This window comes from Peromyscus leucopus, chromosome 3, assembly GCF_004664715.2.
Source record: "Peromyscus leucopus breed LL Stock chromosome 3, UCI_PerLeu_2.1, whole genome shotgun sequence".
Lineage (NCBI taxonomy): Eukaryota > Metazoa > Chordata > Mammalia > Rodentia > Cricetidae > Peromyscus > Peromyscus leucopus.
In genome coordinates, this window is record NC_051065.1 from 108904506 (window position 1) to 108930735 (window position 26230).

Genomic DNA, 26230 nt, shown 5'->3' on the forward strand with positions numbered 1-26230 from the left:
GGCCTACAAGAAATCTTCTCACTAGACCAGACCTAAGGCTTAGGGGAAATGCAATGCTTATGAGTGTTGTGGCCCTGGCCAGCTCTACTCTGTGAAGTCCTGTGTTTCAGTTTTCTCACCAACAAACAGAAGTTGTTTGAAGAATTAAAACATGTAATCCACAGGAGTAGCTCACAAGGCCCCACCCCTGCCTGGGGTGGGGGGTGTACTCAGTTAATGGTTGGTAGGGTTGAAGGAGAAACATTTACTTCAATGGTAGACCCACTGATAAGGTGCTCAATCTCCTGTAAACCACCCTTCCTTCATCCTCTGTAAGCAACCCTAATAAAACTCACTGGGTCATTACAAAACAGAGTCTTGGGGCCTGGAAGTAGAAGAGGGACTAGTTGGGAAAAGGAAAGGGATCAGCAGGAGAGTGGGGGACAACAGAGGGTAAGTGGGGGATGAACATCACTGTATTACATAACAATACCCACTATGTATAATTAACATATAGAATAAAAATGAAAGACAAACAAAACCCCATATAATCCTTGTAAAGACTTGGAACCATGTAGGATGTGTGGTCAACATAAGCTATAGGAAGTTTGCTTGAAAATTGGACATTAGATGCAAACCAAAGAAGATGCTCTGCAAATTGAAATCAAAAAGGATTTGCTAGCTGGGTATGACGGTGCCCACCTGCAATCTCAGCCAGGGGATGCTGGGGGAGGAGGAGCAGAGGCTCAAGGTGAGGTTAGGCTATATAGGAATAACCTGTCTCTCTGAAGTGGGGAGGAAAAAGAATTTCTAGAACGCAGCTTCTATTTGTGTTTTCAGGCAAATCAGGCTCCAAGCATAGAAGAAATGGAAGTGTCGGCCCATTTCCTACCATCAGTGTGACTTTGGAAAGTTGCTCAACTTCTCTGACCTACGCTTTTTCTCAATTGTTACCAGGGATGATATGTCCTCCCCACGATGGTGATGAACAAGACCCCGTCTTGAAGAAATAAGGAGAGCAATGGGGGAAAACACCTGAAGTTAGCTTCTAGCCTTCACATGCATTTGCACACACATGTGCACACCCCAAACATACACATAAACACACACACACACACACAAGAAAGAGAGAGAGAGAGAGAGAGAGAGAGAGAGAGAGAGAGAGAGAGAGAGAGAGAGAGACAGGATGTGCTTTTACCTGGAATCATGCAGTGGAAATGACTCACGAAAGCAATGCCCTTTCTGAGGGTTCCCCCAGCCTGCCACAGGGACCCCTGGGATAAAGGTCAGGTAGACAGCGAGCTCAGTAAACCTGTCTCTGCTCTCACAAAGGCATGCCACAGGAAGACAACACCCTACTACTTTCCATTATGCATCCCGATGGCCTTGGAAACAGAACAAAAGGACAAAACATGGAGGTACATCCAAGCAGTCACCGTACATATACAATGACCTCAAAACAAAGCTGAGCCAGAGAGGGCAGACACTAGGCCAAGAGAAGCTTCCCATCAACAAAATGCTACATTAGATGGAGAGGAAATAAGTAGACAGGAAGTGCTCTCAGTCCCACCACTGGTGGTCACAATGGCTTTGGGCAAGTCTCATAATCGATTTACAGTGTGTTTACTGCAAAGCTATGAGTGATTGCATCTGGTTTGGTGTTCCCAGTTTCCCTTCCCTTACCATGATGCTATCTTCCCTGTTTTCATGACCTTTCTTTTCTTTTCTTTTTCATCTTCCATCCTGTGAATGCTACCATCTGCTAACCCCTGTCACGGGACCTTCATTATTTCATGCTCCGTTCTGAGCACACCTCGGCGAGTTCACGTTATTTTTAGTTGATAGTCTATAATGTGATTCAGGTCATATGCAATAGAATGGGGATAGCTTCTAGTTTTCTCATCATGACATGGAAGAGTTGCTCAGTAAGTACTTGATGGCTCAGTGAATAAAAATGCATACAAAGTTCCACCTTCCTTTGGAAGTCCTTGGCTTCCAGCACATTAGACTCCTTCACACATTTTTTGAATACAGTATCTCAGACTCTTTTCTGAAAATGAGACCTGCATCAAGAATCAGAAACAAGGCCTGCATCCCATCTGTACACAGCAGTGCAATAGCCAGAGTAGCCTGTCCTCCTGAGAATCCCACAATCCAGCAACTGAAGTGTGACATGTACTCTGTGTGGGGCTTCCAGAGGCCACCCCCAGACTCAGGCAAGGAAATGTTCTAACACGTGTTAAATATGTGGTGTATTGTTGCTGAAAATAAGCAACTAACTCCACACCCTGCCCTCCAATTTCCTCTTCCATCTGCAACTAAAGTATTGAATTAGACGTGTCAACTGAAGATCCTTCAAATACTCTACTGCCCTACTAGGAAAGACCAGGAACAACTGCCATTAGAAAGTGAAGTCTCAAAGGTATGAGCCGCATGTGTCAGGGAATGACTAATGCCTTAAATTCAATGTTAGCAATGACACTTGAATTTACCTGAATATCCCAGTTGCTTGGACACGTACTAAAACTGACAGTATGACTCCATCCCATTTGCCTGAGAGGCATGGGTTGGTTGGTTTCTTTGTTTTAATTAGTGAAAAGAATATCAGAACATAAATTAAGTGTCCAGTGCATTAAACACTAGTACCATGTCCATGTCTTTTTAACACATTAATAAGACAGAAGGGGAGAATCATGTATTTCCTTTCTATCCCATATTTAAAATATGTACTTGCTAATTCATATTTGAGAAATTAAAATAAGCCTAAAAATAAAACTAAGACAAATGTCCTAACTATTAAACTAGTTGGCAGCTGGCAGGCTCACCACTACTCCAGCTCCTAGGACTATTGTTTCTGAGGACAACTACCCAATGCCAACTTTTGGACTCTTCTTTTTGCCTTTTTCCTTTGTAGACAAAGTTTCAATACATAGACCAGGCAATGCTGGAAGTCACAAAGTAGCCCAGGCTAGCCTTGAACTCGTGATTCTCCAGGTGTGTGTTACCACATCTGGCTTCTTCATTCCTTTAGAAAGACTAAGTAACAGTGATTTCAGTTATATCCCAGCTTGCTCTGAGGGTGAGAACACAAAAATGGATGCAATAAGCCCAAAGACCTATAGTTCTATACTCATGCTGTTGATTACTTTCAGATTATAAGTAGTTGTCATTATCTTTCACGATTCGCTTTAGAAATAATACCTCTAACAGGGATGAAGACATGAGACACCATCCCTGTGAAAAATCCTGACACACATCGAAGAGGACACTGACAGCTCCTAGGGGGAGCATTTAAAGCAGCTCCATGTTAGTCTTAGTCTTGTAGAAGATACCAGAAAACTGAATAGCTACTTTGTTGATGCAGTTTTTTATGAAGAAAGAAAGAAAGAGTTCCATAAGCCAGTGGTCAATGAAATTTTAAAAACATTGTAACCAACATCTCAGCACACAAGATGTTACTCAGGGTTAAGCTGCCAGCAGGTGGACAGTAGCCAGGCCTAGAGGTCAGTGAGGGGTGCTACAAGGCTGCAGGCTGAAGGCCACAGACAAGCATCAGTTTCCTCAGGTGCCCATGAAAATGCATCCCTAAGGATGGACCCATAGATCAGCCAAAAACCTGTGACGATCCGCCCAGAATGCAGTGAAATCCAACAGCGGGCTTACAATGTACTGTTGGGACTGAAACCTAGAAGGAAGCTTACAGATCCATTTCTGGGTTTCCTAAAACCACAGGACATGAGCCAAACCAATAAACACACAGCAGGCTTTGTGAATTCTATTATACAATTAACAAACAACAACAACAAAAAAAAAAAACCCTGTGCAGTATGCTTATCTTATAAATGTGACACAAAACAAAAGTGAAACCAAATGAATAAACGACATCAAGAAAATACAAACAACTGCTCACTGGAGTTACAGGTTCAGACTCCAGCCTTGTTCTAAGCATCAACCCCAGAAGAGGCAGCTTTGCCTCCAGATGGAATCGAGTTATTGCTTTCTCATTTCCAAGGCTCACTGTACATTCTTAGCTGTGCAACCTTGGATATTAATCCGTACTACTAACTACTAACTACTAACCCCTTCAGTAGTTTCTGTCTATACAAGGGGCTGTACCTACCTTACCGGAGAACTGAATAAACCATATTGTACATGGTGGAGGTCGGCAAGCAGCAGAAAAGCTGCTGCGTTCCTGCAGCGTGGCAATGAACCCTTGTCCACACAGCATCTGTAGTTAAGCAAGAAGCAAATACCTGAGGTGCCACAGGCACGCCTTCCTGCTGAGGGCTCCCTCTGAGGGGTACTGCGCCTATAAATAATGTGGGGTTTGTTCTGTTCCTCTTCATCCTCTTGCTCATCCACAGACAGCAGTGGTTCAATAAAATAATCTCCATCGTGGGACCGGAATGTGCCCATCTGTGCAGAGAGAGGAGAGGTTGATTGAACACAGCTCAGCCAATGGGAGGGACAAGAACACAACACATAGAATGAGGTAATCCCAGGTAGGAGCAGGAGCGGTTTGCTCGGCCCCTCCCTGAGAGGGCGGAGGTACCCTGGAGCAGCTGTGGCTTATCTTCACTCTCTGCCATATTGGAAGCTAATTCTTTACTTGATGATGTGTTACACCTGCTATCCAAGCCCAGCTTTTCCTTGGTGCTTAAGTTCCAGATCTCTTATTCTTCCTCCAGCAGGCTCAAATGTGGAGTACTCAGGCTGCCTGGAAATCCACGGACACCAGAGCATAGCAGAGGGACAAGCTGGCTGGCCCAAACTTTCTCCTTTCACATTCACCAGGCACAGGAAAGCCACCGTGCCTTCAAGGTGCTGTTGCCTGTAACCCTGACACGGTCTCTTCTGGTTCCCTTTGCCAAGGCAGAGTGATATCCCGAGAGGCAGTGTTGTTAACACTCTGTCATGTGCGCTCCCAGCACCACACCTATCCTCCTTGAGCAACTTTCCTTGCTGGTCTGAGCTTTCACATTTGGTCTGTTGGAGATAAAGTTCCTTCTTCAAGTTAACCTGTGAAGGTTAAATAGGATAACACCCGCCATGCACGTAGCCCAGTGCAAGAACCTTCTAAGGCTTTGAAGTGATCAGTGGGTTTTGGTGTAGCTCATTAGTTTTAGGTCTGTTTGCTCTTGCCAAGTACTATGGACACCTTGAAAAAGGCTATCTCTCTCCCTTCCCTCTTCACATATCTACAAGTTTTGCAAATGATCCACAATGCCTCAAGCTTGAACCATTCAATGTCATATGAACATTGAAAGCGCCCAATGGGCCCCATCTCAGGGGAGACACCAAGTTCTTCTCTCTCCCCACACTGAAAACAACCAGAAGCCTTCTCTCATTTCCTGGACACAGGAAAAAAGATCACCCCTGAAGAGATGCGGGGTGACCTGCGCCAGCATCCTCCAGATCCGGTTAGAGAGCCAAGACCTCTGCCTCACATTCGCTGCACTGCGCCCAAATCTCTGCGATCAGTTGGAGAATCCGAATTTTAAGACACTCCCATGGTTCTTATACAAGAAAAGGTGCCAGGCTAAGGCATTGCTTTTCAAAATCAAGGGGGATCAAGACAGCCTGGGAGAATTTTTTTTTTTTTTCTGATGAAATTTGGGATGCCACTCTATAGTTACAGATTCAGAATTTCTGGGTGTGACGTCTAGAACTCGACTTTTTAAAGCAGCTCCCCTCGTGATTCAAGCTCTTAGACTTAGGCAGAAGTCAGTTTTTGTATAGTCTGACAGATTGACAGATCACCAGAGAAGCAGCAAGTTAGCACATTCGTGCTCACCAAAGCACCTCTGTCTGCGGTCAGTATGTAACTGGCATTTTCTCAGCACGGGGCAAGGAAGGTCTATGGGAGGCAGGACTAGTGAACGGAACCCACGAGGCACAGAAAGGTAGTGATGTGTCCTAAGCTGCCCTTCAGTGGTACAGAGCAGCTTAGCGTTAATGGCAATTCTTGAACTCACAATCCTGATTTCACATCAGTGTCTTCAAAAAAACCAATCCAGTCATTTTCCTGAGGAGTGGGAACTGGGCCTTTGGCCTTTGGTTAAGAGTATAGATAAGAAAGGCTGAGGTGAAATGACAACGTGATCGCCTATCAGCATGAGGCCTGGGGCAAGATGGTTGTTCTGAAGGCCCAGGCATTCTTACCGGCAAAATGGGTAGCTCTGAGGTCATTGTACCACTGAGCCTGCAGCAAAAGCTCAATAAAGGGTAATAATATGGAGAAAAGATGAATTTTGTTGTTGGTTCAGAAATAACCACTGGGACCCGACTTATCTTGTGTTGGCTGAGGTGACCATTTGTTTACATATGTGTACATAATTATGTATATATACACACCATGTACTGTTTATATACTATAGCATGTGAGTGGAATGGATAGGTGTTGGTGCAAATGCCTAGGACAGAAGAGGAGAACACATGCGCAGTGAACATCTGAAGAGAGACAGTGTCTATGATTTTGGAGCAGAGGGCTGAAACCACATGGAAAACTATGGAGTCTTGTGGGGAAGTAGAAATGAAACAATGTTTTAAAAGAAAAAAAAATGTTGACACAGAAATGTAGCTTTCTTGCTGGCAAATACAAGACCCAGAGTTCAATTGTTAGCAACACACACACACACACACACACACACACACACACGGTAGGAAATATAAGTACTGAACACAGGAAATTAAAAGAGAGTTTAGAGAAACCATAAAGCTGACTACGTGAAATAGGGAATTTCAGAAGAAGAAACTAAGATGAAATTGGACATTGGGCTATGGGTAAGGTGATGTAATGTTAGGATCTTAAAGAACAGCTGTGGAATTTGGTACTGTTCACTAGAATATGAGGAGATGGGTAGGCTATGTGAACACTGGTGTCAATGAGTTCTTGTGGCCCAGTTACTAGCCTGCTACTGGTGTGTGGCAGGGATTGAGAAACACGGCTGGGAGAGAAGAGGGTAGGTGGAGGGGTTTCTTAGACAGTGGTCCTACAGAGAGGGAGAGAGGCAGGGACTGACATCCAGACATTCCCTCAGCAAAGGAGAGCAATGTATGAGATGGCATTCAGAAAAACAGAACTGGCGCGTCTGGGGAGTGTGTGGTGGGTGCCTAGTTTTGGATCACTCTAAAGAGGGCAGATTTCCTGGAAGCCTTCTTAGGCAGTCAGGAACATCATCATGTAGGGACTGCTACAGAAATGATAAAGATGAGCCTTGGGAGGAAATAAAAATTCCAGGAGACAAACAAGGTAGGAAGAGCTTAGTGGCCAGTGCAGCTTAGAGATAGATTAGTGGCCACAGATACAAAAACCTAGTTCACGCATTTAAAAAATATAGGTAGCCTTCCCCCCAGAAAAGGCACGTTGCCAATTACACGCATTGTAAATGGGGCTGAGAGTCCAGGGAGTCCTTTCAGAAGAAGCCCCGATTCTCAGTTCTCATGGAGACCACGTGCACTGTGTTACCATGTAAAACCACCAATGGAAATTAAAGTCCTACGCAGAAAAATATTTATACAACTGCTGGGGCCACTCGGATTCCACCGGTGTGTAGGCGGGGAAAGAGGAGGAGTAAAGACTGTTTACCAACGAAGTACACAGCAGCCCTATCTAAGAACCAGGAACTAGGGGTCCCTAGCTTTAAATCGGGGGTGCGCTGGTTCTCTGGGATCCGCTTCAAGGCTTTTTTAACCTACCTAGGCGAAAACCTCTCAAAAATCGCAGCCATTCTAGCGCCCAGGCCCAGGTTTGAGTTCGTGATGACTCAACGCAGCATCCCCTCCCCTTGCCAAACAGCGGTCTCCGCCTACCCCCAATCAATCTCAACCAGGCACTTTGGGCGCCAGGCTTCCGAGAGCTTAGCTGGTGGGTAAGGGGGCTCATCCCCTTCCCTGCATCCCAGCAGGCTAGACCTCCCCTCCTCCCTGTCTTCTGGAGTGCAGAGTTCCCGCCGGGATCCTGTTTTTGGAAGGCTTAGAAGGATGTAACCTCCAGACCTGGACGCAAGAACCAGCCAGCGAATGTGGCAGCCTAGCGCTCGAGTGAGTACCCAAGCCCCCACTTAGAAAGAGGAGGAGGGTGTGTGTGTGTGCCAAGGGGAGAGAGTAAGTGCACCAGGGGCACAGACTTTAAATAGCCAACTGTGCGTAATGCGCGGTGCAGTGAGCTAGGAGAACGAGCCGCGGGAAACTTTCTGCGTCATACGCGCGTGGTAGAAACGCACGTCGCTTGGGGAAGAGAAGGACCACCCTAGTTGGGTCCAGGATTGTATGACACTCTTAATTGTCTTACGAAATGGGGGCGGATGCCTTGTTAGTTCCAATTTAGGGTAAATGGAGGGGTCAGGAAGCAGGGGGTGGAGGTACCCACTTGGATCTCCCACTATGTGCCCACTTGGCAGCACAGGGTGGTATCCGTCGCACGCAAGCTTCCTAGAGAAACGTGCGCCATACATTACTATTCCTGTCCTTTGGAACTGCCCCGGGTTCCAGAAGAATGGGACTCTTCTAAAGGCTACCTACCACTCCAGTCTCTCTCTCACTACTACTCTAGCGCCTCCAGCCACCACGCCAGCAGGGTGCAGAGTCGGACTGCAGTGCACCACCCCCTCCTCCCCTCCCTTCCACTCCCAAACACAGCCTTAGAGACAGGCTCCGCCCTCACTCCCAGCTCTCAGAGTACTTGGCTCACCCTTCCTTTCCCGGGACAGGATCAGCTTCCCTGTCAATCTGGTTCAGTTTCAAAATTCCTTGCACGTGATAAAAGGCTCTGAGAGGAAAGAACGCAGGGACACTAGGTTGTGTACCCCCGGTCACTGCAAGAGATATCCCAGCATTCCAGAAGGGGTGTCCCGGGATTGTCAGTTTACATCCCTGACTCAGGAAGCGCCGAGGAGTTAGGTCCGCCCTGCGCTCAGCTGCTCCGCTCCAGGGCGGCCAAGTTTGCTACAAGAAACCACAACCCCTGCAACTTTCTCTGAGTTTGTAAGCCGACGTGCAAGCTACTCTGCAGAGTTGGGCTAAGCACAGCAAACGCAATCCATCCCCAAGACAGCTCCAAAAGATCCACGACCCTCTGGGGACAGATGCCTACTCTCTTCTCGAGTGTAAGCGCACCCCACCGGTAGACCACCAAATCCCGGGACGTAAGCCAGTGTTGATATTTAACGCCAGAACATAGACTCGGTAGGTTCAGACTAGGGTGCAATTAAGTCTTAAAGAAGCAGACGAGGAGGCGGGGAGGAGGAAAGGGGCACGCGCCCACTTACCATTCCGGAGCACAGGCTGATGACCGCCGTGTGCTCGGACTTGGTATTGACATGGCCTTTGTAGAAACAGTGCCTAAGTTCCATTTCCTCTTCAGAGTACAGCTTGCTCTGGTTCACCCCTGGCTCTCCAAAGAGGGTGACAGTGAACAGTGGAGCGATAAATCCGGTATGGGCGGTGAGATTAAATAGAAACTTCTGGCCGAAGGCTGAGAGGCGGTAATGCGCCTGGGAAGAGGTAGAGGAAGACGAGGAGGAGGCGGCGAAGGCAGGCCAGGGGTCAGAGGCAGAGTTAATGCTTCGTCGCCTTCTTTTGAAGTGCACGTTCGTGGGAAAAGGTTCCCCGAGGGTGTTCACTCGGATGGGAGACGCGATCTCATATTCGCTCAGAGTCTCTAATAATTTCACTGCAGGGAGAAGCAGAGGCAAATGAGCTAATCATTCATTTCTGCGAAAGTTTTAATTTAAAAAGAAGATGGGGGGCTTTGTCCTGACTTATTTTGCAGTCCCTCCGTGTCAATTCTTTCACCTTCCATCTCTGGTCAAATATTTGTCGAGCGCCTACTGTAATAGTAACAGCCAACAACTAAGTGAGGCGCTGAGAACACAGCGTTAGAAGTCAGACAATGAACAAATCTAGAAACATCAGATAATTACAGGTTCTGATAAATTCCTGAATAAAATAAAATGTGCGCTCTCCGGTGATCCCAGCTACTAAGTAGCACTGATTTGGGACAGGGAATAAGGAGAGTAAAAATCAGGCAAAAAAGAGCTGGGGGTGGCCCTAAAATTCCTGCAGTGCCTCCCTCCCTAGTAGTTGGCTAGGGATGACCCAGAGAAGGGAGAGGCTCCAAAACAGGAGGTAATTCTTTCTAGGAAAAGGAGAGAGGCCTCTGCTGCGGGGTACCCGCCCCGGAGCGTGTTCGAGGAGGTGGCGATGGAGTGTGTGTGTGTGTGTGTGTGTGTGTGTGTGTGTGTGTGTGTGTGTGTGTGTGTGGTGGTGGTGGGACCTTGAGGGTCCAGAGCCACGTTACCTTGCCTCGGGTGCAGCCTGTCCTTGCGCACGGCCGCCGCGGCGTCAGGGCTCCTCATCTCAACCAGGTCCGGCACCAGGAGCGTTAGCAGTGTGGCCCAGGATACTAACTGCATGGTGCTCCTCACCCCTCCCCCCCGCTTCTCCCACCCCCCTCCCTCCTGCCGGCTTTGGTGGCTGGCGGCGACGCGAGGCAGAAACCGTGGAGAGCGCGCGGAACCCCGGCGCCCTGCCGCCAACTTTTTGACTTTAGGAGTCGCTGAGGTCTTGCAGAGAGGGTCCCGTCTGCGCTCGGCTGAGCAACGCTGCCGCCTGCCGTGAGCTGAGCGGCTCGGGCCGCAGGAGGAGGAGAAGGAGGCGGAGGACTGGGGCTCGGTTGCTCGGCCGCATAATGTCCAGCCAGCGGGCAGGAGAAGGCGCGGAACGTGCGCTCCGAGGCGCGCCGGGCGCCCTGTGCTGGCCGAGTTAGCCGAGCCGCTTCTTGAATGGGGGGCCAGGGGGCGGGGGCCCCCGCGGGCGCTCAAATACCCTGGGTGCACGCCTCCAGGAGGAGGAGAGGGGAGGAGAAAACGAGGCAGGCGGCCCGCCTCCTTGCAGATCCTGTCCCCTCCTCGGCCGCCGGTGCCAGGAATCGCCGCTTTAGGCCCCTCCAGCTGCTGGAGGCGGAGGCCGAGGCCCCCGCAGCGCCCGAGCAATCAGTGGCCCTCCGCGTCACCTCTCCGAGGTGGGGTTTTCAAAGTCTCTCAGCTAGAGAGGGAAAGCAGAGAAAGTTCTCTTTCCTCGGTGGCGCTCTGCCATTCACCCCGACTCTCCTCTCCTACTACCTCGGTCTCTCCCGTTTGGAATCTCTCCCTCTCCAGGTCTTGGTGAGGATCTCTCTGGGCCCGTTCCTCCTCTCCGAAGGTCTCTTCCTGCCCTGTTTTCTACTGTACCTTCTCCATTTCCCCATTTCTGCCTGTCCCCTTCATTCTGTACCCATCTCTCTCCACCACCCCACTTGGGATTCCTTAGAGAGAAAGTAGCCCAGCGCCAGAGTCCCAATCCTACACTTGATCACCAGGAACCAGATTTGTCACCTGAGCTCCACTCTCCATTTAATTGCCTCAAGTTAAGAGTTTTAGAGTCAGGGATCTCAATCCTATGGTTCCAGTGTGTTTCAGATCCGTAGTTCCCTGAAAGTTTCGCAGCAGTTTAAACCCGGTCTTCCCAGGACTTCTGTCGCCATGGCTGAAGCCTCTGCAGGTTTCTGTAGGTCCACGCTCACAAAAGGTTAAAAGTTTACTGTGCAGTCTGGGAGCCCCCGACGCTGCCCAAGATTTGAGGGGGGGGAGGGAAGGGGCGAGAAGGTGTTGGTCCCGGGGGACACTCGACCCTCCAGGGACTTGTCAGTCACTTCCGCTTGCTTTTAGTGGTAGAGAGGATGGGAGCAGGGAAGTGACTCCAAGCAGACACTTCAAGTTATCACCTCCCTTCCGATGAGGGTGCACGTTTGAAAGTCAGAACTATAGAGAGGGAGAACGGAAGACCGGGAGAGGGGAGAGAAATAAAGATAAATCCTGGATAGTTCAAAAGCACCTTTTCCCTTTGGCTGTCAGGAAGAGAGGAGGTGCTAATTCCAAGGGGAAGGAAATGGCGATTTCAGTAACAGATATGACTAACAAATTTATAATTGCCAAAGTTTCCTAGAACTGGGGTTCACTGCGCTTGGCCTGCCATTGAGACCTGAGAATATCAAAGTGCCAACAGAAAGCAGTGTGCTGAGAGTGCCACCCATCCTGAAAACAATGACGTACACAGTTCTGATGATAGCGGAAAAGTGACTTGGCAGGGCTGCAGTTTCCTAAAGATGTTGCTAATCCAATTGGTTAGGCACCCCTGAAATGGCCAGGCACCCGGTCCCCTGCGAAATGTGCGCTTGAAATCTCACTCATCAGGAAGCTGAGGCAGGAAATTGGAGAACTCTAGACCAGCCTAAGCGACACAGGAGACCCCATCTCAATACAAAATAAAATAACAAAAGAAACGGGGATTTTAAAGGATGGCCTTTCAACCTTGAGTCTTCAAAAAACTCACAGAAGTGATTCTCTTCTGGTACGCCATCTTTCTTTTCATTACATGCTAAAGAGTCCTCTTAATCATCACTTCTGGGAGTTGAGGTTCAAACAAACAAACAAACAAACCAGAAATCAGTCTACAGGAAGTGACTCCACTGGAGCGCTTATGGCATTTCTGCTGTTCTCACAGGTCTAGCACTTTTGAAAATGTCTTCCACCAGGCAGTCCCTCTGTTTTAATTCAAATACCTCCTAATCAAGAGATGCTAACAGCACAGACATTCCCCCAAGAGGGGCAGGAGAGAGGACTCCTTGGTAAGGAGCACTTGCTGCTCTTATAGAGGTTCTGAGGTGGGTTCCTAGAACCCACATATGGCTGCTTACAACTGTTTGTGACTCATTTCAGGGGATCTGACACCCTCTTCCGGCTTCCCCAATGCCTCTGCACACATAGGCACACATAATTAGAAATAAAAAAAAAATAATCTTAAAAATCACATGTGTAGCTTCAGTCCTTTGGTTTCTTTCTAAAACGTTAAGAATGGTTTCTAGGGGGCTCAGCCTTTCATTCAGGGCACTGGCTGCTCTTACAAAGGACCTGGGTTAGAGGGTTGGAGTCCTAGCACTCACATGGCAGCTCACAACTGTCTGTAACTCCAGGGAAGCTGGCACCCTCACATGGATGCATGTAGGCAAAACCCCAATGTACATAAAATAAATAAATAAATCTTAAAAAAAAGAATGGATTCTGTTTGCACCTTAAATACTGTTTCTGAGACCACAGTCATTTTTGTAAAATCTGATTTGAAAGTAACTGTTGTGATCTCATGAGGTCTCAGGACCACAGGCTTATGGATTTCTCGTCTTCAGGGAAGTACTCATCTGTACATCCATGTCTTAGCTAGCCTCAGAACTTCTGGCCACAAAGAAATCTTAAAGCACAACAGAGAACCATGTTTCAAATCATGAGAAAAAGAAGATAAATGAGCTTGCTGATTCAGGTGTTAATCTTAAATAATAATTCTTTCATTGAAAATTTACCATGTGCCAGGCCATGGTAAATTACTACATCTAATTTAATTTTTAAAACATCCCTACAAGGCAGGTGGTGTTAGCTATTTCCTTTTACAGATTAAAATACCAAGATTTAAAAAAAACCTGAAGTACTTGGGGGCTGGTGAGATGGTTCAGTGGTTAAGAGTGCTGGCTGCTCTTCCAGAGATCCTAAGTTCAATTCCCAGCAACCACATGGTGGCTCACAACCACGTATGATGAGATCTGGTACCCTCTTCTGGTGTAGAGGCATACATGCAGATAGAGCACTCATATTCATAAAACAAATAAATCTTTTTAAAAAATGACATTCTTGGACAAGAACCCTTGACTAGTAAGTGACATAATTCATATTATTTTGGAAGTCTCATCTAACTTCATAATTATTATATGTAAGCTGAGATGGTGGCATATGCACCTGGAATCCTACCCAGTACTATGGAGGCAGAGGCAGGCAGATCTCTGTGAATTTGAGAGCATCTTGCTCTATACCGTGGTTCTCAACCTCCCTGATGCTGTGACCGTTTAATACAATTCTTCTTGCTGTGGTGCCCCCCAACTATAAAATTATTTTTGTTGCTATTTCATAACTGTAATTTTGCTACTGTTATGAATCGTATTGTAAGTATCTGTGTTTTCTGAAGGTCGTAGGTGACCTTTGTGAAAGGGTCATTCAACCCCCCCTAAAGGGATTATGACTTACAGGTTGATTCTATACAGTGAGTTCCAGGCCAGTCAGGGATATATAGTAAGACTCTATCTCAGAAAATAAAAATAAACCCATAATTATTATATAACAAATGATTAATCGTAAGTCTAGCTAGATTTGGAGAAGGTGACGAATATTGTCTAGAAAACTGTTCCATTTCCCATTCCTCCTTCTCCTCCCCTTCTCTTCTCCTCTCCTGTCCCCTCTCCTCTCTTCTCCCCAGTGCTGGGGATTAAACCATTAAATGCAGACCTGGCATATTCTGTGTTAGTGCTAGACCACTGACTTACATCCCCAGTCCTGAAAAAATGTTTTTGTTTTTTCCTTTGGAACAAGGCTCAAGTTAAGAAGTTCAGATGGTCTTGAACTCCGGTCGTATTCCAGGCAGGTCTCAGGTTTTGAACTTGACATCATCTGGTGTCCTCTTTAAGAGTAGCTGAAGTTAGAGGCACAGGCCACCACATTCGGCTCTAACTTTTTCTAATGTGAGTAATAATAATTGTCTCATATTTTCATAGCTTTTTCCTTACAACTTGCAACAGTCCCACACATAGTGTGTGCTCAAAAGTCCTGAATAAATGAATAATTGAATACAACACTTCACCTTCAACACACACATGTACACCCAGGGGGAGGAGGGCCTTGGAAGTTGGCTATATAAAGTGGTTATTAAAATTATCTGAGTCTGGAACAGAAATGTGGATTTTAAAATCCCTCAACCCTGTGCACACAAACGTGTTCTCTGACAGATTCAGTGCTTTCTGGGGTCATTTCGAGTTAACAGAGAGATAGTTCTTAGCCAGCTTTCCTCTCTGAGTTTTTACTGGAATTGAATGTTACTGTGGGTTAAAGTGGAGGCCTTCTTTGGCTGATTCTACATAAAAATTGGGTCCCTGAGGAGTGATGCTGGCAGCGGATTGCCTGGAAGATGGAAATAAGAGAGATCATACCATAAATGATTCTATTTGCTGAAACAAATGCCATCGAAACAACAGGAAGGAGAGAGACTATATACACATATACACAAACATATACATACATACATATGTGTGTATATATATCTGTAAACATATATATGTAAATATCTATGTCTATTCATATATATGTATACATTGAGCCTGTGTATGTGCCTGTGTAACGAGTGTGCAATACCTGGAGAGGCCAGAAGAGGGCATCAGATGTCCGGGACTGGAGTTACAGAGGATTGTGAGCTGCCATGTGGGTGCTCAGAATGAAACCTGGGTCCTCTGCAACAGCACCTGGTGCTCTTAAGCAGTGAGCCATCTCTCTGGCCCTGGGAATCACTTATTTGCAGGATGCAACCAGAAAGGAACTACATCATCTTTGCCTGCCGTGTGGGTAAATGACTTGTGTACATTCTTTCAGTGTTACAGCTGCTGACGTCAAGCAAAGTATCATGCTAAGTAGCTTCTTGTATCCTCAATAGCAACAAGATTAGATGATGGGTAACCTGGAACTCACTATGGAGATCAGGCTGGCCTGGCAGTTGAAGTTGACTCTGCCTCCTGAGTTCTGGGTGGGCTCCAGTGTGTGGCTAAGCCCTTTGTGCTATTTACTTGGTCCTTAGAGCAACTTGGTAGTTTTTTTTTTATCATCCTTATCTTAAGCAGAGAATCGGATAGCAAAGGGCGGTGCGCTTCTGAGCACCACAGAGCTAAGAGTGCCGAGTAGGTGTGTGCTCTGAGCTGGGCTCGGCTCCAAGGCTTGCGATTTCTGTGATAGGGTGCAGCCTACTGACATACAGTCCTCTGCCTGATTGTTCAAGGTCCTTCAGCCTTTCACCCCGACCTGATAAATACCACGTGGAAGAACATTGTTTTTCCTTCTACTGCTGCATTTAATGTTTGGAAAAGCTTCTGTTGTGAATGCCCTAAAAGTCCTTGGTCCTGTTTGTGAGATAGCTCTTCAAAACACACATCTGGTCGAGAACATTGGTTCCACCTTTAGCCTGGTTAATCACCAGGTGCTCTTTGCTTCCTTGTCATTCTAACGACACCACGTGTCTGGTAATTCCTAATAGGAATCCCGCAGTTGCTTCCTTTGCGACTTCATACACAGGTGATCCCATTCTTCTCCTGCTTCCTCTAGTGTCGCGTGGAATGAGACTATCAGGCTCGGGCTTAACCACAAATGGAATTCAGAAATGCTGGACTTCTAGATTAGATCCAAACCATGCAAACTAAAGCTAGATTAGATATCAGTGTGACTTGTGCTGATCCGAGTTCTCTGTTTCCTGAAAGTGCATGCTTGACAGAGATGGTTACTAGACAGACGCCCTCCTGGAAGCTGGCACGTGTCAGATCATTGAGAATTGGATCAGAATGTGCATGCCCAGAGTCCATACCTTTCCCTGGCCCAGCTGGGATGCCAGTGGTTGTTGCTGCATCTTTAAGGATGTAAAGCACAAATCTATCTTCTCTGATACATTGTCACATACGGAGTAGGTACTTCTTTATTTTTTAAATGTTTTAACTGTTGCCACCAATTTGGTTCTTGCTTTTAAAGGGACTGTTTCATTTAATATCTAAAAATAATGCGGTTATAAATATGTACTCATACAGATTTTATGTAATTTTATACCATTGAGGTAGATTTTTGTTTTTCGTGATGTCACCATTCTGGGGAGGCAAGTGCTGCTTTAATAATAATCATCAGAATTTCATTTTTTTTTTTTTTTGGAATAAGAAACCTTCAGGGCCAGTCTCCTCTAGTGATTACTTCTAGACCATGACTCACCAGACACCTGGGAGCACTCCATGTCTACTCAGTGCATCATGCAAGAGTTAGACCTCCCCTGTGGACACTACATAGCCTTTATCTGACCTAAAGATGGAGGAATAATGGCCACTCGTCTTAGAGAGTGTCAGGAAATGACTCGATTGTGCTGCTCAAGACCTGTCTCCAAGCCAAGGTCTCTACACTTTCCAGTCAGTGGTGTCCCTGGAACCTACCTGCTGATTAGGAGGGGCCAGTCTTGATTTCTGACTGAGAGGGAACTAGGGGCTTAGTGCTTCTTTGTCAATTAACCCCCCGATCATCCTCCTCAGTTTAGGGGCCTTCTCCACTCCCCAGTGTGTGTTTATGTGCCATTGTTTTGAACGCTTCTCATACGTTCCTTGCTGCTAGTCTCATCATCCTTTGCCAAATTTGGGGTTTGTGTGTTTGTGTGTGTGTGTGTGTCTATGCATATATACATGTGAGTACAGGTGTGTGTGTGTGTGTGTGTGTGTGTGTGTGTGTGTGTGTGTGTGTGCCCATACTGGCCTGAATTCACTGATTTGGCTGTGACTGGCCGCTGAGCTCAGGGATCTACCTCTCTCCACTTCCCTATGCTCAGATTTTCATGGGATTGAACAAGGTTCGCCATGTTTATGCTGCAAATCATTTACTGACCAAGCTGTTCCTTTGCTTGAATTTTAAAATATATTGTAAGAGATTTATTTTCTCTTCTTATAGCCTGCTTAAGTAAATAATGCATGGAAGTCACACATTTCTTTTTCAGGCATTTTCTTTTTTAGCCTGAACATTTTTTGTATTTTATTTATTTATTTAGTGTGTGTGCACTCTTGTCCCCTGAATGCCACCGCATATGCAGGGAGGTCAGAGGACTACTTGGGTTTTGTTTTATTGAAAATTGATTTTTTTCATAAAGTGTATTCTGACTGCAGTTTCCTCTCCCTCTGCCCCTCCCAGTTCCTCCCCACCTTCCCTTCCATCAGGATCCACCTTTTCTGTTTCTCATTAGAGAACAACTAGGCATCTAAGAGATATAATGTGATATAATAAGATTAAACAAAACCAAACCCTAACACGTCAGAATAGGACAAAACAAACCCACAGAAGGAGAAGAGCCCAAGGAAAAGCCCAAGTAACAGATACAGACAAAGAGGCCCACCCATTTGCACATTCTCTGTGGTACTGCGGCTTGGTTGTAGCTTGCTTATTGTTGACCTAACAGCCAATATTCACATATAAGTGAATACTTACCATATTTGTCTTACTGGATCTGGGTGGTGATTTTTTTTTTAGATCTATCTATTTACCTGTGAATTTCATGATCTCATTTTTAATGGCTAAGTAATATTCCATTGTGTAAATGTACCATATTTTCTTTATCCATTCATCTGTTGAGGGACATCTAGGTTGTTTCCGTTTCTGGCTGTTATGAACAGTGCAGCAACGGCTGTGGTTGAGCAAGGGTCTCTGCTGTGATATGATGAAAAGCCTTTAGGTATATTCCTAAAAGTGGTATAGCTGGATCTTGAGGTAGATTGATTCCCATCTTTCTGAGAAACTGCTGTAGTGTCTGTACAAGTTTGCATCCCCACCAGCAATGGAGGAGTATTCCCCTTATTCGACATCCTCACCAGCATGAGCTGTCATTTGTTTTATTGATCTTGGCCATTCTGAGGGCCATAAGATAAAATCTTGAAGTAGTTTTGATTTGCATTTCCCTGATAAAGATAGTGAACATTTCTTGAAGTACTTCTCGGTCATTTGGGTTTCTTCTTTTGATGAGTCTGTTGAGATCTAGAACCCATTTTTAAATTGGGTCATTTGTCTTCTTGATACCTAGTTTTGTTTTGTTTTGTTTTGAGTTCTTTACAACAGAGGACTGTGCAAGTTGGTTCTTTCCTTCTGTGTGAACTCTGGGGACAGAACTCAAGTTGACAGGTTTAGTGGAGGGGTCTCTTACCAGTTGTGCCATCCTACTGGACCCACAATTCTCGAAATCATCAAAAATTGATTTCCCTGTGAACGTTTAAAGAAATTCCTGGGTTTTTATGGTAAATTATTATTATTATTTGGTTTTTCAAGACAGGGTTTTTCTGTGTAGTTTTGGTGCCTGTCCTGGATCTCGTTCTGTAGACCAGGCTGGCCTTGAACTCACAGAGATCCTTTTGGCTCTTTCTCCCCAGTGCAGGGATTAAAGGTGTACACCACCACCGCCCAGAGGTAAATCAATTTTTACACATGCATAAAAATGTAAGTTTTTAATTAAGTAATGGTGTCAGATGATGTTTAATAGGTTTCCGGTCCTAATTATACTTACAATAAAGCTCACTTCTAGGACCAATGAATATCACCATTTGTAATCTTCCCGACAACTCAGGAAAACTTTGCAGAGGATGCAAAGAAGGCACAGAAAAGTTAGACAACTAGCCTAAGGTGCAGAGCTAGTATAATTGAATGAGGATTCGAAGCTAAGCTGTTGGAGTTCAAGGCCTGTGCTCTTCCAAAGCACATCACAGTGTCTCTCCCATGTGTTCATATTTTATCAAACTTACTTCAAGATAAACTGCAAAGCTTAAGGGTACTATTCCAAAGAATGGAAATGAGAATGTTAGCAAAATTCAAATTGATGGCAACTGGAATCAAGGGAGCCAATGAAAATGGCTCAGGGAGTCAGTCACAAATCTGTGATGCAAGGCATCAGGCCAAGTGGATGGGGGATGAGTGGGCTGCCTTCCTAGAAGGTTAGGCTTGCCTGACTTAGAAGACTGGCTTTTGGGAGCATTGCTTTTCATTCATGGCTTTGCATTCACAACATTCCTATAAACCTCTGCTGTCTCCAGTTCTGTCCAGGGTCTCTATATTGTCTACAATATGCTGTGGTTCTTCTGAATAAATAGCACCTTCCTGGATTTGTGCTCCTTGCAAGCTAGTTAACTTAGGCCCTCTCCAAAGAGCCTTTCAAACAACTCTTCAAATGGCCTCATTAGCAAGGACAGTGGAAAGGGGTAGGGGGGTAGGAAGACTTTCTGTAGGAACATGCAGATATCTGAAATGTACAGAACTGTGAATGTATCATATGTTACAACAAGACCTGGTAATGAGCTTCAGTGGCATCAGATCAATGTCAGCTGTCCATGATATATTTACCACACGTGGCCTCTGCATTACCAGATACCAATAGCAGGATAAGTTGCTTCCTGAAATGTCAGCCTAGCTATTAGTGCCTTGTCAAGTCCCTATCAAGTGCTGGGAAAATCACTCATTTTGCAGACTTTCCCCCTACTCAAAAAGGGTGTGACTGTGCACATCAGTGGCATTCACAGAAACAGAACGGAACAGGCTGCAGCTACTGCTGAGATGTGTTCAAGAGGCACAGCAACAGGCATCAGGAGCCCAGGGGGATGACTTCCTTTGGGACACCTCTGTAAGACGAATTGCTAAACAGTCTTATTAATAAAAAACACAGAGCCAGATTGGGGTTAAAGCTGAGAGATCAGAGGAATAGGACAAGCCACAGCAAACCTCTCCTCACCGACACCTCAGTCTCCAAAGAGACCTGCTTCCTGTCTACCCACGCCTATATGCCTTTCTGTTCTGCCGTCTCGTTTGCTCTCTCTGCCCAGCTACATCACTTCCTCTTCCTGCCCAGCTCTGTCACTTCCTGTCTGTCTGTACAGATCTTTAGACCTTTATGATTAGTGCTGGAATTAAAGGTATGTAACATCATGCCTGACTCTCTTCCCAGTATGGCCTTGAACTCACAGAGATCCGTCTGATAGGATTAAAGGCCTGTGCCACCATTGTCTGACCTCTGTGTTTACTGTTGTGGCTGGCTTTTTCCTATGATCCTCAGATAAACTTTATTGGGATACACAGATAAAATATCACCATACCTCACTAGGGTAGTAGGTATTCCTGAATTCTAGTCACAGTATGGAACACCAATTTACCTATATAAAAATCTGAAGTCAGTATTTCTTAGATTATTTAGCTTCTTAATCCTGAACATAAACCTGGACTCAGGTACTTATCATTCCTCTGTGATACCATTTCGAACCAAATGAAGATTGTAGTAGGGAAACCCTCTCTATCCTGCTTGGCTCTCCTGCTCTAAGTGGACTGTCAAGAGACAGTCAATAAATGAAACATTAGGCAGTTGTGTTCAAAGGATGCGGAAGAACTGTATGTTCAGCACCAAATCATGTCCGAAATGCTTGGCCTGGCAACCAGGTCACAATGGCATTTATTTAACCTTGTCCTCCCATCATGGAGATGAAGAAAAATAGCAACAGCCAACTCCACCTACACTAGACAGACAACAAACTCCACCTATGCTAGATAGTCTATGCTAGATAGACTAAAACAACCAGCTCCACCTACGATAGGTAGACTAAATGTCTCAAATAATAGATACACATCCAAATTGGTCCAATGTTTCTTCTTTAGCCAGATCTATAGAAAAATCATATAGTTTCTGTTATGCTCATTTCCATATTTAGTCCCACAACAACCGTATGAATTTTTTGCCATCCTGTTCAAAGATGACCTTGGACTTATGATCCTCCTGTCTCCACCTTTAGAATGCTAGGATTACAGTCATGGGCCACAGCAAGTTTATGTGGTGCTGGAGACAGAACCCATACATACATACACACACATACACCCTCCCAGCGCCCCCAAACTCACATGTGCATATCCCCACTGCCACACATATGCACATGCACACACACACACACACACACACACACACACAAACACACACAAACACACACTTCAGGAAGTGGAAACTGTGTTTGATACTTTAAATATATATATTTCATCTATAACAAATGCACCAGGAATTGAACATAAAACATTAAATCAAGTCTGCTCAGTTTCAAGAGATCCCATTTATTAATTGATGTGCTCAGTGTCTGTGCTGCTGATGTTATATTTAGGAAGTGATCTCCTGTGCCAATGCGTTCAAGAGTACCTCCTACTTTCTGTTCTATTAAATTTAGTGTAACTGGATTTATGTTGAGGTCTTTGATCCACTTGGATTTGAGTTTTGTGCATGGTGACAGATATGGATCTATTTGTAATCTTTTATATATTGACATCCAGTTATGGCAACACCATTTGTTGAAGATACTTTCTTTTTTCCATTGTATAGTTTTGGCTTCTTTGTCAAAAATCAGGTATTCATATGTGCGTGGACTAATGTCAGGGTCTTCAGTTTGATTCCATTGGTCTCTATGTCCATTTTTATACCAGTACCAAGCTGTTTTTTTTTTTTTATTACTATAGCTCTATAGTAGAGCTTGATGTCAGGGATGGTAATGCCTCCAGAGGTGGCTTTATTATACAGGATTCTTTTAGCTATCCTGGGTCTTTTGTTTTTTCCATATGAAGTTGAGTATTTTTCTTTCCAAGTCTGTGAAGAATTATGTTGGGATTTTGATGGGGATTGCATTGAATCTGTAGATTGCTTTTGGTAAGATTGCCATTTTTACTATGTTAATCCTACCTATCCATGAGCATGGGAGATACTTTCATTTTCTGTAGCTTTTGTAGGGCAAAAGACATGGTCAATAAGACAAAAAGACAGCCTACAGAATGGGAAAAGACCTTTGCCAACCCCATATCTGACAGAGGACTGGTCTCCAAAATATATAAAGAACTCAAGGAACTAGGCATCAAAATACTGAGCAAGCCAATTAAAAAATATGCTGAAGAGCTAAACAGAGAATTCTCAAAAGAAGAATCACAAATGGCTGAAAGACATTTAAAGAAATGCTCAGCATCCTTAATCATCAAAGAAATGCAAATCAAAACGACTCTGAGATACCACCTTACACCTGTCAGAATGGCTATGATCAAAAACACTAATAACAGTCAATGTTGGAGAGGATGAGGAGCAAAGGGAACACTCCTCCACTGTTGGTGGGAATGCAAACTTGTACAACCACTGTGGAAATCAGTGTGGCGGTTTCTCAGAAAATTGGGAATCGATCTACCTCAAGACCCAGCCATACCACTCTTGGGCATATACTCAAGGAATGCTCAATTATACCACAAAGATACATGCTCAACTATGTTCATAGAGGCACTATTTGTAATAACCAGAACCTGGAAACAACCTAGATGTCCATCAACCAAAGAATGGATTAAGAAAATGTGGTATATATACACAATGGAGTACTACTCAACAGAGAAAAACAATGACAGCATGAAATTTGCAGGCAAATGGATTGGAACTAGAAAAAAATCATCCTGAGTGAGGTAACCCAAACCCAGGACAAACATGGTATGTACTTACTCATAAGTGGATTCTAGATATAAAGCAAAGAACAATCAGACTGCAACCCACAGAACCAGGGAGGCTATATAGCAGGAGGGACCCTAGGATGACTGTGGCTTATAATAAGTTTTGGTTTTACTCAATTACTGGGCAAGCCTCAATGAAACATTTCACAATTAGGATAAGAATTTATACTGTATCAAGCCGATAATAGAAAAATAAATTTTAAAAAGTGAAAAAAAAAAAAAAAAGAAAATGGTTCTATGGGTACCAGTGGCAGATGCTTGAAAAGACTTTCATAGATATTGTATTGTTACAATTTCAATGTTCCTATACTTTTATTTTATTAAGTTTTGTTCTTTTACTCTCTCTCTCTCTCTCTCTCTCTCTCTCTCTCTCTCTCTCTCTCTCTCTCTCTCTCTGTGTGTGTGTGTGTGTGTGTGTGTAGACTATGTAGCGCAGGCTGTGAAACTCAGAACAATCTTCCTTCCTCTGTGTCCTGATTGCTAGTACTAAAAGAATGCACTACCACAGGAAAAAAGTCTGCTCTAGAAGGAAACAGGAAGGAATATTGTCTCTGTGACTGAGGCATCCAACAGCCCTCTGGATTATGACTCCAAATCTACAGGCCAGAAGAGAAAAACACAAGATGCTTAACTTCATTAAGAACCAAACAAACACCAATTGTGCCTGATGAGAAACATCATGTCTTTACCACACCAGACTAGGCAAAGCATAATGGGCAGAAAGATAACAGTGGGCAGTTCTTGGAGATGCGAAGTCCTATGTTGTGGTGTCGGCATCTAATGAGGGACATCTTACTGCATTCTAACTCACATGGTGGTAGAGTGAGGAAAAGACAGAAGGGGACAGAAAGAAGCCAACCTCCCCCTTCAGTAGGAAGCCATTCGAGCAGTAATGATATCGAATCATTTATTCCACCCTCATGGCCTGACCACCTCTCACTGGGTTCTATCTCCTAGCCACACCACATCACAATCAAGTTACAAGTCAAAGGATAAAACGAGAAAAACAATTCAGCTCATAACATGAAAAAAAGGTTTTCCTTCAGTTTCTAAGAAAAACTTGCACAGCGTGACGATATCTCAAAAGAAAGGAGACAAAAGTGTCACAAATACAAAAAGATACTTGATTTTGTTCATAAACAAACAAACATACAAATTGAAACTGTCCTGATTTCAGCCTTTTGGTTATCAGACTTGTAAACCCTACAGTTTAATAAGCATAGTTTGATAATATTTGGGTTTTCCGAGACACCCTTGTGTTGGTGTTGTACCTTGTTGGTACAAGAATTGTCCTAATTCCTAAGAAGGCAACTTGATAATCCCCAGCAGAACTGGAAAATCTTACACTCGACCTAGCCATTTCCACTTCAAATGCATCATGTTTTCATGTGCAGGAAATGTCGTCTACAAGAATAACTTCTCTATTTGATCAAAAAGGCTGGGATAGGATCGGCAGATCATTTCTAATGGCAAAAAAAAATGACAAAGAAAATATAAATTAATAGAATACTTATGAAGTAATGTAAGATGTATGGAGACAGCCAAATGCTTAATCTCTGGGATAAATAGACTAAGATACTTTATGTGAGATATGTGTATGAGTTATATGTGCACTACATATGTGTGCCTGTGTGCCAGAGACAGATGTTGAGTGTCCTGTTCTTGTCACTCTCCATTTTATTCCTTTCAGACAATGTCTACTTGACCCTGGAGCTAGGCTGGCAGCCAGCATGCCCCAGAGCTCTTCCTGCATCCACCCTCTACTGTATCTTCATGTGCACTCTGGGATTTGGATACGAGTTCTTATGTTTGTGTGGCCAATACTGTTACCCATTGGGCCATCTCCCCAGTCCCTTTCTTCACTTGTATAGAGATATGTGTTCACGTACAAAAGGATTCATGTCAGGGCTGTATGTAGCCATACTGCTTATAAGGTGACCATCGGGAGGCTACATGTTCTTAGCCCTCAGCTGAAGGACAGTGCTCAAATGGTAGGATACTGTACTTCAGATCAAAAGAGGGAACCAGGTAGTTGTTGACTGGCCATATATTACTGAAGGAAAAAAGTGAGTTGCAGTATGGTCATTTATCTGAAGAATAGTTCACTAGATATTGATGTACAAAGACGCATCAAAAGGTCTAGAAGAAAATACTCCAAGTTCTCATCTGGAGGAAGGGGCAAGAAGCAAGTCTGTAGATGATGCTTGGTTATGGCACTTCAAACTGATTTGCAATGTCCTGAAGTTTTTAAGCCTTTGGATAAACACACAAATTCTATTATTTCAGTGCTATGATAATTTAAGTTTTGAAAACTCCGTTGAAAACAGCATTAATTCCTAAAATGTGCATACGCTAGGATTTCTGGCTGTGTGAGATACCAAAATGGTGATGTCTATGGTCTACCCTCCTTCCTGGATTAGTTCAGAATTCTCACTAACCACATGAAGTATCTTTCCCAGCCTATTTTCTCAGCCAAGAAAAGGTCAGAAGCTGAATGAATGAATAAATGAATGAATGAATGGATGATGGATGGATGGATGGATGGATGGATGGATGGATGATACACCTTGCTCGGCCATTACTTTTCTGCAAAGTTTGTTTAAAGCAGCATTCATGGATATGACTGCCTCCTCTTAGGGCCTGACCTGGTAGAGCTATTCATTGTTAAGATGAATGCAACTCTAAAATGTAGCCAAGACTTTAATTCTGCAGATTTGTGGTCTTATACAGTAGGTAATGATTCTGGGAGAGTCTGAAGGTTCAAATGTAAGGAATCACTGAAGCCCACTCTAGCCCAATAATACCCTTGATTTTGTAAACAAACAGACTCCCTGCAGTGGCCTGTGCTGACAAACCTCCTTAGACTCCCTGGAAAGCAATGACTTTTAAATGCTCAGATGTTCCTTTTCAGAATTGGAAGACAATGTTTCTACGTGTGTGTTCTAGAAGGGCAGGGGCCTTATCAGGATGGTTGCCATTGTGTTCCAGTTCTCACATCGTGCCTAGCATAGAGTAACCGTAAATATTTGTGGAATGAGTGAAGCCACACAAAAGGAAGATAAAAGTAAAATCAC

At 44.5% G+C, this 26230-nt stretch overlaps 1 protein-coding gene and 1 long non-coding RNA gene across 2 annotated transcripts in view; one reads left to right on the top strand and one right to left on the bottom strand.

Moving 5' to 3' along the window:
• The window catches only part of Adamts9 (ADAM metallopeptidase with thrombospondin type 1 motif 9), a 162898-nt gene extending 152113 nt beyond the window's left edge, over positions 1–10785 (bottom strand). The window contains exons 1-3 of the mRNA XM_028855107.2: positions 10280–10785; positions 9249–9652; positions 4233–4395 (exon numbers count right to left, since the gene is read on the bottom strand). Of these exons, the coding sequence (XP_028710940.1) occupies positions 4233–4395; positions 9249–9652; positions 10280–10394 (682 nt within the window). The 5' untranslated portion in view covers positions 10395–10785. The remainder of the gene's footprint in view (positions 1–4232; positions 4396–9248; positions 9653–10279) is intronic.
• LOC114681577 overlaps positions 7514–26230 on the top strand; it is a 338811-nt gene continuing 320094 nt past the window's right edge. The window contains exon 1 of the long non-coding RNA XR_003732919.2: positions 7514–8022. This is a non-coding gene — a long non-coding RNA (uncharacterized LOC114681577). The remainder of the gene's footprint in view (positions 8023–26230) is intronic.